Source organism: Aedes aegypti, chromosome 3, assembly GCF_002204515.2.
Source record: "Aedes aegypti strain LVP_AGWG chromosome 3, AaegL5.0 Primary Assembly, whole genome shotgun sequence".
In the NCBI taxonomy this organism is placed as follows: Eukaryota; Metazoa; Arthropoda; class Insecta; order Diptera; family Culicidae; genus Aedes; species Aedes aegypti.
Genome location: NC_035109.1, coordinates 199,998,426 through 200,011,808, shown reverse-complemented (window position 1 = coordinate 200,011,808; position 13,383 = coordinate 199,998,426). Strand labels below are relative to the sequence as shown.

General features: G+C 37.1%; 1 protein-coding gene across 2 annotated transcripts in view; it reads left to right on the top strand.

Annotated features, from left to right (window-relative positions):
* LOC110677735 (LIM/homeobox protein Lhx5) overlaps positions 1 to 13,383 on the top strand; it is a 184,078-nt gene that overhangs the window by 85,185 nt on the left and 85,510 nt on the right. For both annotated transcript variants that reach the window (XM_021848953.1, XM_021848952.1), the window contains exon 4: positions 5,114 to 5,499. In XM_021848953.1, the coding sequence (XP_021704645.1) occupies positions 5,114 to 5,499 (386 nt within the window). The remainder of the gene's footprint in view (positions 1 to 5,113; positions 5,500 to 13,383) is intronic.

Below are 13,383 nucleotides of genomic sequence, written 5' to 3'. Positions count from 1 at the left end.
GTTTTAATTCTATCAAAAACATATCAAACCAAGTTATAATGTTTGATACAAAGTATCAAAATTATAGTACTGTTCGATAAACGATAATATTGTGTATTATCGAAATGCATAACTATCTATATTTATTATGTTATAAAGTTGTTAAAAATGAACAAAAAAATATCTGAAAGGGAAATAAAACAAATTATGTTCTATTTCTGTTTTATTATGTACTATGGATAACGCAGCCTAACAAAATTATATCATAATATGATATGCATATCATATTCTGATAAAATTTTATTATATTTTTGTTACAAGCCTCTAGTCGGGATAACTAAGATAATTAACTGATACTTGATCAATTTTTTCATGGTACGCTATAGCATTTGTATTGTTAGAATAAAATAAAAATGTATCAGCTTCAATCTACACTTAACATAATGGTGTACAGTTAAACATCCATGGGTTTATGTTCTATTACTCGACTCTATATCAACTTGAGCTTTGAGCTTGAGCTTGACTAGCCGCCCGTGGTTGCTACTCCAGTATCGCCAGATCAGCTGCACTTACACAAGGAACCAACCAGATGACTGCTTGGGACTAACAGGCACCCTCAGTGTATGAGTGCTGGTGATCTTCTATTTTTAGGCAACAATGTTGCCTGTCACGTCAGAATGCAGACCAATGAGGGGAAGGGGAAGGAGTTGATGATGCATTCAACTGGCTCCCACTGTTGACCGTATATACCACTGCGTCAACGCCAGTTCACGCTGGAAGGGTGAAAGGGTGGGGTAATTTTTATGGCAGAGAGGCTTGCTGGTTTGGTTAGCAGACTGCCTATGTATCAGGCGTAAAGGAAGGCATGCTATAATGATGAACGAATGGAAGCGTAGGGAAACGGTTTATTTCTGTCCGTCTCGGGTTCTAGCAAATGCTATGAACTGTGATAGATACATCATCTGTGATACATTAAGAGTGGTAGATAGAAGCAAGTGAAAGGATCAACTATAAAGTACGAGGAAAGGAACGGACCTGGGATTGATCCCATGACCTTCTGCTTATGAAGCAGAAGCGGTAGCCATTATACCACCAACCCCGTCTTGCAGTCTAATGGTTCAGACTGCTATCGAACTATGATAAGGCCTGATATGCTACAAGAGTGGATAAAATGAGGAACGAAATAGTTTTATTAAATAGACATTCCCCATTTCATTTCATCACTCACTCTCGACACTTCTTATTTTCGACACTGTCACGTATACCACCGATTATCACTCATCAACTTTCGTAAAACACTTCAGATATATATTGATAGTAATAGATTTCTATTATATCACTTTTCACTATCACAGTTACAAATTTTCATTAAAATTACATCACACCATTTTCATATAAATTCATTTTTATTACCATTTACCATTTGTTATCATTACCAAGTAATTAAAAAATATTCAATTGAAATTTTTCATTATTTTTGTTCCTGTACGGTCATTAAGCTAAGTTTGCTGCTCCGCTCAAGAAAAGTAAAAATTTCTGCCCAAGAAATGGTCAAGAAATTTCCTACAGTGAGCTCCATTTGAATTGACATTTCTTTTCAACTGCATACTGCGATCAAAGTAAACTTCTTTTCTTAAGCATTTCTTGCAATAAATTTCCCACGCATCGAGATAGGCGATTACTTTTCTGTTGAAGTGCATACTTCGCTTTACTATTCAAATTACGATTTAGCACCACGATCAAGAAAGTTACAGTAAAAAAATTACTTCGATTTATTATTTTGCACTGCTGTCATTATAAACACTTTTATCATGCATGTGTGAAGAACTAGGCGTTTATCTTTAGAGAAATGTGTTTATATTTAGAGAAATTATTGCAAAATGTATTATCGCCATTGTAAAACTAGTAGGGTTCATATAATTATTATTATTATATTTAACAAAACTATCACAATCACTTACATTTTCATCACAATTTTCATGACCATACATTTTTTCAAACATCATTATTAGCACCCTCACAATCACTAATTTTATGACGACGAGTGTAACGCAGAGTTTCACCAAACACACATTCTTATGTTGCATTATAAAACGATTGAACACACGTTGGCTTTGAAAATACAAACATCATTGTCATCGCTATACTTTTTGCCACTGGCGCCAACTGTTAGCGATTAAGAACGAAATAAATAATCGTTACCCTATCGTCAAGTTTTAGACACTTCCCGCCTGAGGAATCTTGCTGTTATAATGTTTTGAAATTTACATGTGCATGATGAAACACGTGTTATAAAGATAAGATACTACAGCCTACTGTACAGAATACTACAGCCTACTGTAGCGTAGCTGCAGTGTAATTGGTAATGCGTACGTAATTTTCTGCCGACTACCTAATTTTCTAGCATAATGTTACCACAATTACATTTAACGTTAATTACCAACTATGTGCCGTTATTGAATACTTTTTCCTAAAATATGTAATAAAATGTGTACAAATTTATGAAAAATTTGCATAACTCTAATGGCGTATGGAAAATAAAGAGAAAAACAATTTGAAAACAACCGAATTTTTAGGCTGTTCAAAAAACGAAAATGAGCATAAGTACAATTCGTAGTTGCTACTCCGTGATTGAGCAAAACAATCCAAGTTGCACAGCGATTCAATGAATGGAGCTTTGGATTAGCTTACCATTTTCAATGTTCACACTCAAATCCTAGATAAATTCCGGGAGTACAACTTGCAGACTTGTCATATGTTTGTAGATTTCTAAGCAGCGTACGATTCAGTGAAGAGAAACGAGCTGTGGCAAATTATGTCCGAACATGGCTTTCAGGCGAAGCTGATTAGACTGATTCGTGCAACGCCTGATGGATCGAAATCAAGTGTGCGGGTGGTGGACGAGATTTTGTCATCGTTCATACCTTAGATGGATTGAAACAGGGTGACGCTCTTTCTAAGCTTGCTGTTTAACATAGCGCTCGAAGGTGCTATCAGAAGAGCCGGTGTGCAGAGTAGCGGTACCATTATCACACGTTCTCATATGCTCCTTGGCTTTGCGGACGATCATCGGGATTGACCGTCGGGGCGTGGAAAAGGCGTTCGTGCCTTTCAAGAGGGAGACAGCGAGGATCGGGCTCACGATCAACACAACAAAAATGAAGTACATGATAGCTGGTGGTCAACGTGGGTCCGGACGTGTTAGTGGTAGTGAAATGGTGCTATGTGATGAAAAGTTTGGAGGTGTGGAAGAATTTGTGTATCTTGGAACACTAGTGACATGCGATAATGACCCGCGAGGTGAAAAGACGTATTGCAGCTGCGAGTCGGGCTTTCTACGGGCTCCAACCAACTAAAGTCCTGTAGCCTGCAAACGAAAACAAAACTCGCGTTATACAAGACACTGATCCTTCCGGTTGTCCTATAGGCAGCCTCCATTTATTACGTAACGCTAAAATTGAAATTTTTTGGTGGATATTGTAAGCGCATAAAACACGGCATGCTGCGTTGGGCTGGTCACGTTGCCCGTATGCCGAAAGAACGACAAGCAAAGATAATATTCAACAGAGAACCCGGACGAGTCCGCCGACTTCGTGGAAGACCGCGCACACGATGGCTTTTTGCAGTTGAGGAGGACTTAAAGGCACTTAACGTTCAGGGTCCAGTCGCCACCAGTCGAAATAATGGTGCAAGAATATCGAGAAACAAAAAACTTATCGAGGTTTGAATATTTTAATTGCGGTAAATATGAAGCTGCCGGTGGTAGAGGGGTTAAACTTAAAATATATGCAAGGTACGGTATGTTCAAAGATTAAGAAACTTACGCTTTTCTCTTCATTTTGTATTGTTGCTATCGAGACTGGTGATGTTATTTTTCACTTAAACAATTTTCTTAACAAAACAGCGTGTTGTATTACAAAGCAAACATACAAGCAATTCATGTGTAAATAAACTGAACCACGCAACACACTTCACAATGCGAATGAAATACGATTTCAGGGTGAAAATGGTGAGCGCCACCACCGCTGGACATTTCAGTCTGTGAGGGAAATGTTTGACTGATGTATCTAAGCCTTGGCTCTTTCGTGTATTTGGCACGACACGCAATTGCTTCCACATACTTTTGTTGCATATTGAGCATAGCCTGACAAGGAGACTCAAGGGTGGAAGCAAGCAACACGCTGGAAGCGTTATTGAAGTTTACACAAGCGGTGGTAGCATGGGAGGGACGTTTCAAATTAACCGTAGTTTGGGGGATTTTAGTATAATTGTAAAATTATTGGTACTCAGGGATATTATAAAATAAATATCTCGTTTACTTATCAACAACTTTCTAAATGCTATGAAAAATTGGGCAAATTGACTACAGACTAAAATGAAGCTTCAGCATGATCATCATTTAAAGTTTTTAAGATATCAAGAATGGGCATACACATCATACTTAATTAGTATAGTAAGTGAGTAAGCGTGTATGGTATGCCTAGTTCCGTTACTACTGTGGAACCTCGATTCTATTTTAAATGGATGTTTTAAACGGCCCTGAAGAAGAAAATAGTGTCACACTTTTTTTTACGCCGAAATCACATTTTTGGAGAGACTATACCTTTGTATACATAAGATGTTAAGGTAAAACATTCCGAAATCTAAAGATGGCCAACATATTGGCCGACATGTGAAAAAAAATTTTATGTTGTTAACTTAACTTGAGAAAAAAAATAAAAAAAAAAAATAAAATTTTCTTCATTTTTATTACGCCGATAAGAAAACTCCGCTTAACAGTTGCTCTGTAAATTTATCCGTAGTGCAGTAAGCCTTGTTGTAAAATATCCCATGGTGGCTGTTTGCTAAGAGATTTTGAACGTTTTGTTATTCCACTTTCCTGCTCCTGTTGATAGAGAGGGTGGATTTGAAGTTGGTACACCACCGGAGGGAAGAAAGTGAATGAATGAGTGGAAAAAATATCAAATAAAAATAAAGGGATGACAAAACCAGCATACACCTCCTGCTTCATTCAGGAAATACTCTTGTGGTAAAACGGTTTCAATTCTACCAGCTCTCTTGATTCCACTTGTTTCGATTGGAACAAATATTTGGTGAACAAATTTTGAATAATTGTTTTCTTTGATTTTTACAGACTCTTTGATAGGTTCCGGATCAGAAGATGAAGATGAAGATGAACACCTGAGGCCTGGTCTAGGCTTGGGGTCGTTAGGACCAAATGATGGACCCCTCGGTGCATCAGATTTATCTGTTCAAAGTATGAGTACGGACAGTAAAACAGGCCATGATGATAGTGATCAGGGTTCATTAGATGGTGACCCAGATTGTCGGGGAGACTCTCAAGCTGAAAACAAGAGCCCCGACGATGGTGGTGGATCAAAGAGGAGGGGTCCTCGGACAACCATTAAAGCCAAACAGTTAGAAGTGTTAAAAACTGCATTTAGTCAAACGCCAAAACCAACGAGGCATATTAGAGAACAATTAGCCAAAGAAACTGGACTGCCAATGCGAGTAATACAGGTAAGCGTTCCACACAAATTTCTCGCTAATTATACTTTTCTCTGATATCTTTATTCAATCCACTTTCCTCACTAAATGAAGGCTCCAGGCTGTCTACCGACCTCGGGGACCCAAGTCTCGATAACGTAAAAAAACAGATGGCTAGGTTTTGTGACACACGACATGGGTAGAATCAATAGGTTAAGAGGTATCCGCTTGGAACAAATGTCAAGAGATCATAAAAATTAACACATGAGAACCATCATGTCCAATCGTTGTGCTATCCGCCTCTATGAACCTTTTTGCCTTTGCTTTGAGCGTTCTTGTTCTTATTTTTCGTTGTTAGCGGCATTGTCGCTGTGATCTTATTCGGTTTCCAGTATCATCGGCATGAAAACATTTGAAAAAAGATTCGGTTAGGACACGGGAGACAGAGAAAACCCAAAAAGAATCTAAGGAAATGTAATCACATGCTCTGCAACCACCTGCTGTGGTTGTTGAATGCGTTACTTGTTTGCCTAGAAGAGGTCATCTAACCGCAATAGGATGGTTGTAAAGATATCTGCCAGTTTTCACTGATGGGCGATAATTAGATTACGTCAGTTTGTGCGGCAAAGTTTGTGTTCACTGCCTTCACCTTCTTCCCGTTGGAATTATGCTTGTGTAGGACAGTGCCTTTTGTGAACAAAAACTATATTTGATGTATGAACGCCAATATGATAAATGGTGATGACCATTTTTTTGTGGCACCTTTCCACTTCAACAGCAATTCTGGCGCTAGCTGCTCATAATCATTTTTCAAATAGAAGGCAACGAGTATGCTCTATGATCGTTATGCGTTATGGGATAATTTGTTTCGGAGATGAAAGTCATAGAATAAATGACCTACAATAGATGTTGTAGATACGTCTGGGTTGATTTGCTTCCTCAATATAACCTCTCAAAATAACGATTAGATACAGTGAACCCCACATGAAATATATAGTACTACTTGGAAATGTTTTCGCGATATCTAAAAACATCGAGCACTCTCTGGATATGTTTGATAAACAATTGTTGGTGAGATTCATGGCGTAATCTTATATAAATTTCATATATCCCGACGAGTTACTGAAAGTCACACGAGGATTAATTTGGCTGAATGTTGATTTACATTATTGGATGATTAAATTAACTTGAAAGTGTTTTGCTTCACAAGGCATCACTGAGGATTGTTTAATGAAACCCGTTGAGGAATCATAAAAATACTTCCTCAAACAATTTATCAGGAGAAGTGCCAAATGAAGTCATTGAAATAATTCGTATCAGAAACACAAAAGAAATACCTACCTGGAGTTATCTCTTAAGGTTTAACTTTGACAAAAAATATAAATAGTATATGAAAAATCGTAATTTTTGGCTTAACCAGTCTACAAAATTCGTGCTTTCAAACTCATGCCTATCCTTTAACTATTGAAAAGGTCTCTGTATTATTTTTAACATCTATGATAATGAGACCTGCTTGTTTCAGATCGAGAACAATTGTGTCCAAGCTCATTCAACACTCACCAAGGCTATTCTACCAAGGCTACTATTCAATGCCTACACATTTTTGGTAGATAAGGTTGGAAATTGAAAAAAGGTATTTGAACCGTAACTCAGACTCAATATCTTCAAAATATAAGCTTGAGCCTACTTAAGTTTCTACCTCTGATTCCTCCGGGGCTCTTGACCCTGTGTATCACCGATCCAAGTCTTCTCAAAAATAATTTCCAGCTTGCCATGCTTATTTTCTGCAGCGCGATTTTAGGCCCCTACAAGCTCGGGCTGCGTCCGCTGCAGCCCGTCGCTACGCTTTGTAATCTACAAATGTTTGAGTCTCATTTATCACTATACAAATAGTTTATTCCGTGTTTTTCGTGTTCGTAGAAAATGATCTTGGTGGTATTCAAATTATCCCAAAACTGGGTTTTCCGTTAGCACGGAAGCGAAACATGCTCCACGACAACATGACACATTCATTGCGTCTCGGGTTGAAAGATGGAATAGCCCTAACACGAAAATAGATTTTTCTTCAAATCTAACATAACGTTGGGCATTGTGAGCTGGACAGCGGATCAGATTTACTATAAAGGGATTCCACGGAGGCATGCAAGTCGATTCTGATCGACCATTTCAAAAATATCTGAAACTTTGCACAGTTTTTCAGTTCCATCTAAATCGTCATTTTCCAATATCAAATCTTCAAGTTGAGTCACGTCTAACTTTTCAAAAGGGTGTATGTGAAAATGGTTCAAAAATATTCAAAAAGCTGCACAGCAAAAACGGTTCGTTCGAAAACTAAAGAAACAAAGTTAGACAACTAAATAAAGATTCCAAAAAAAATACACACAGTAAAAAAAATTTTTTTTTTGCATTAAAAAACATCATTTTTGTCACAAAAACTCAAATATCTCAAAACCCTATCGGAATACCATTGTAATTTTTTGAGGGAAAACGGTCCATTATATTAGCTATCTACCATAAAAATGCTGGTAAGCCAATAAACAAAAAAGTTATGACATTTCAAATATTTCACAAATTTGACACTTAGTGAAATTTTTTTTTTTCATTGTTAATTTTTTTTAGGACCGCAGTTTGTTGCTGAATTTTTTGTTAAGGGTACCACATGAGGTTAACAAGTTGTTTTCATGATATTTTATTTTGTTTATTAAAATCTAACGAGCAACATGAGTAGTCGCTTTCTCAACTGTTGCAGGCCGTTTGCAGAAAAAAAGTGTTCGAAAGAGCTACGAAATCTCACCGAAAGCACCATAGATAAACTGAAAGCGGCTGGTTATGCTCCAATGTCTACATTGAATACAAATTTACGCATTTGTACGTCCTGCCGTTTAAACGTTGACAAACGGGCAATCTGTACATTATCGGTGGATCTGGTTGCAGGAAGTTCGAAAACAACAACAACTGAGGAATTACTAGATGCACCGACAACAACTGAGGAGTTACCAGAAGTACCAAGTGCAGATAGTCTTGCCACGGTACCATCAGCGACATCTGTTTCAACAAATCAATCAGAAGATGAGTGCATCCAGAAGGTCAACATCGAACGCTTCAACGAAGGGATAGCTGGAATAAAAGTGACTCCGATTAAATGGACGAAGATGGGTTACGTCAATTATCCCGAGAAAAAATACCGTGAAATCAACGAAGCTGTACGAAGAAACCTCTTCAAATTAGGACCTGAGGATGTGGAAAATACAGACTACGATGAGGTAATTATGAATATGAAGGAAAGGTTCTCGAATCTAGCCACGACAAGGAAAGAAAAATTATTGATTTTGACGATGCTGCCAAGCTCGTGGTCTATTCAAGACGCCATTGATGAGTTCAAAACCAATAGAAATACAGCAAAATAGGCAAAACAATTTAAAAATAACTGTCTTGCAACCAAAAATGCTAGGTCGAATACTTCATTAACAGATGAGACAAAAGAAAAAATAATTCAATATTTTGAAGACGATGAAGTAAGTAGAGCTATGCCCGGCCAAAAAGATTATGTATCTGTAAAAAAAGATGGAAAGCGTCTAGCAATCCAAAAACGATTAATGATGACTACTTTGAAAGAAGCGTATACACGCTTCAAGGAAATTAACGAAAATATTAAGGTAGGTTTTTCCTCATTTGCAAGCCTTCGTCCAAGGCAATGCAAGCTTCTATCCAATTCAGGAACACATAATGTTTGTGTGTGCACAACACACGAAAATATTAACCTAATCTTACATAGTTTGAAAAGAATCAATTTATCAAAGGATATTAGGGGCCCAGATAGCCGTAGCGGTAAACGCGCAGCTATTCAGCAAGACCAAGCTGAGGGTCGTGGGTTCGAATCCCACCAGTTGAGGATCTTTTCGGGTTGGAAATTTTCTCGACTTCCCAGGGCATAGAGTATCTTCGTACCTGCCACACGATATACGCATGCAAAAATGGTCATTGGCATAGTAAGCTCAGTTAATAACTGTGGAAGTGCTCATAAGAACACTAATCTGAGAAGCAGACTTTGTCCCAGTGGGGACGTAACGCCAGAAAGAAGAAGAAGAAGAAAGGATATTAAAATGTTAACTGGTAGTCTTTTGTGTGAAAATACAACATCAAATTGCTATCTACGATCTTGTTCGGATTGTCCAGATTCTTCATCATTGGAAAATACTTTATTCGCTGAGTTTGAAGAAAATTATATAGATCAGTTATCATTTGAGCAATGGGTGACCACGGATAGGTGTGACCTAGAAACTATTGTAAAACCTGTAGATGAGTTAGTGTCATTTTTTTGCTTGAAATTAGAAAGTTTAATTCCTCACGACTTTATTAAAACAGAGCAATCCCGCTTTTTAAAAAATACGAAAAATACATTACAAGATGGTGAATTTTTAGTCATTTGTGATTTTTCTGAAAACTATAGCTAGGGCCCAGATGGCCGTAGCGGTAAACGCGCAGCTATTCAGCATGACCATGCTGAGGGTCGTGGGTTCGAATCCCGCTAGTCGAGGATCTTTTCGTGAGGTAAATTTTCTCGATTCCCAGGGCATAGAGTATCTTCGTACCTGCCACACGATATACACATGCAAAAATGGTCAATCGGCATAGAAAGCTCTCAGTTAATAACTGTGGAAGTGCTCATAAGAACACTTAATCTGAGAAGCAGGCTTTGTCCCAGTTGGGACGTTACGCCAGAAAGAAGAAGAAGAAGCTTTGTATTGCAAGATGAAGTGCAGTCCCATCACTGGAACGTACAACAAGCTACAATTCATCCATTCGTTATTTATTTCAATGGAAGTACGCAAATTGAACATTTTAGTTTTATTGTAATTTCCGAAGATTTAAGACACGACTCAGTATCTGTAAATTTGTTCATTGCCAAAATGATTAACTTTTTACGCGTTGATAAGGATAAAGAAATCAGAAAGATATATTTCATGTCTGATGGAGCAGCATCGCAGCCTATGTCAATTTAAATCAAAGTACGGAATTGATGCAGAATGGCATTTCTTTGCTACGTCACATGGCAAAGGTCCTTGTGATGCTATTGGAGGAACCATAAAGCGCATGGCCACAAGAGCAAGTTTAGCCAAAGAACGTGAGCATCCAATTAAAACTGCAAAAGAACTATTTGATTGGGCGAATCGCAGAAAAGAAGAAGATTTAACAAAATTATCATTTTGTTTTACTACTACTGAAGAGTACGAATTAACGGCATCAGAGCTCAGCGAGCAATATAATAACGCGAAAACGATCCAAGGAACCCAAAAATTTCACTGTTTCATTCCATTGTCAGAAAATAAAATTAAAGCAAAACTATACTCGAACTGTACTGATAATGATGCAAAAGTGTTCGATATTGTAAAAAAAATGAATAACAATAAATAAATAAATAAGTATTAATAAAATGTTTTCATGATCTCATAACGCATACCCAAATCCAAAACTTCATCGATCATACTCTAAAAAAAATATCCTGGTAAAAAAAAAAATATTTTCGTGTAATCTGTTAATTCATTTTAATTTATACATATATACATATACATATAATATTTATACATATACATAATATTTATACATATACAGTCATCTCTCCCTTACTCGATATTGAAGGGACCATCGAGTTAGGGAGGTATCGAGTTACAGAATACAAAAGCAGTGCAACTGCGTTCCAAGGGACCATCGAGTTAGCCATGAAAACCAACTTTTACTATGGTTCTCTAACTCGATATCGAGATACGGAATATCGAGTAAGGGAGAGTTAACTGTAATATACATAATACTAATGAATACATGAAAACGACTTGTTTAATTCACGCAAGGCCCTTAACAATAAAATCAGCAACAAACTGCGGTTCCCGTAATAATTTACACCGAAAAAAAATGTGAAAATTGTGACATGTTTGAAATGTCATAACTTTTTTGTTTATTGGTTTACCATCACCAAATTTTTATGGTAGATAGCTAATATAATGGACCGTTTTCCCTCAAAAAATTACGTTGGTATTCCGATAGGGTTTTAAGATATTTGAGTTTTTGTGTCAAAAATTATGTTTTTAATGCAAAAAAAAAATTTGTTTTACTGTGTGTATTTTTTTTGGAATCTTTATTTAGTTGTCTAACTTTGTTTCTTTAGTTTTCGAACGAACCGTTTTTGCTGTGCAGCTTTTTGAATATTTTTGAACCATTTTCACATACACCCTTTTGAAAAGTTAGTCGTGACTCAACTTGAAGATTTGATACCGGAAAATGACGATTTAGATGGAACTGGAAAACTGTGCAAAGTTTCAGCTCAATAGAAAAAAATGAATTAAAAAATTTACCAAATTTTGGTGCTGTTGCTTGGAATCACTTGTATATACAACGCACCTTGCCCGATATAGCTCCGACGTGTAGATTCAGAGAAAATCCGGTTTTTGCGCGTCGTAAGGCTTCAAAAATAAGTAAAAAAGGTTAGGGATGTTCTAAAATTTGAATTTGAGGAATCAAAAACGATGGATCGATTTAGATACCAAAAATTGATACTTAGATCAAAACTAAAATGCGGGTACAAGAGATTTATTCAACTCATTACGACAAAAAAATTAACTAGTTTTGCATCAACAAAACAAAAATTTCAAAATAGTAGTTTACGCAACAAGTTGCAGAATTATGCTTTTTACAGCACGAGTCGTACATTTATCCAACGAGGCTTGTCGAGATGAATAATTACGACTTGTGCTGTAAAAATCGAGCCATTATGATGAATAGGATCGTCAGGCGGACGTAGAACATGTAGTTAAGTTAGCATGTTGACTCACAAACAATCCGAATTTGTCTGCGGCGATTCGTACGAGTCTCATCTGCCAATATGAGGAACAACTGTGTGTAAAATATGGCAGAAAATTGCATGTGAATGCAGCGTCTTACCTGTTCCGCATGAACTTCAAATGTGCTACCGATGGAAGAGTGGATATTTGTGACAGTCTTGTGTGAACAGTATCATAGCCTACGTGATTGAAAACTCTGATTCGACATTACACGTGGATGCTTGTCCATGTGGGTTGCCCTCTGTTTCTAGAAATAATCCAACTAGAACGGCATTTTTCGTAATTGCAAAAAATGTTGTATGCAACGCGTTGCAAAACTCGCTTTTTTCAGTACCCGTCGTATTTATCTAACTCGTGCTGAAAAAATCAACATTTTTCAACTTGTCGCTTAATAGTTATTTTTGCAATTTCTCATCGTAATAGGCTGTTTTCATCACGCCAATCTGTCATGAAACGTCCTACTTTCTTGCACTGAAGTATGCAGTGCGGGAATAGTCATTACGCAACTGAAATCAGTGCTGTAATGATCCATTACACGACGCTTTCTCATTACGCAACTGTTTTGAATTGCGTAATGAATAATTACAGAACAATTTTTCAGAAATTGTAAAATGACGGTGAATGCATTCCGATATACTTTCAAACGGGGTGACTTGCAACACTTTTCAACTTCAATCAATGAAAACCATGATCTAAACGTCATCTTAAAATCTAAATTCCTTGTAGAACTTTTAATGGCTAGCCCGCCTACAGAATGGGATGACAGAAGATTGAATCGAAATATTTTGTCATATCAAACGTAATCAAAAAGGTGAAATTTTTCAAATGTCCTTGTGTGGGGACTTGCAACAGGTCCGTCACACTCGGGCTCAGATTAGGTACCACTTCTAGTACTGCATTTCGTCCCTCGGTAGTGCAAAAGGTACCCAAGTTTGACAGATCGCAGTACACTTTTCACGGCATTCTAGATTACCTTATGAGCCATAAAATTTTGGGCAACTGCAAGGGACATGGAGGTCTTTAATTTGTCTTTGCTTGCAACACTCAATGCTAATTTTGTTTTTGCCAACAAAATGTTGAT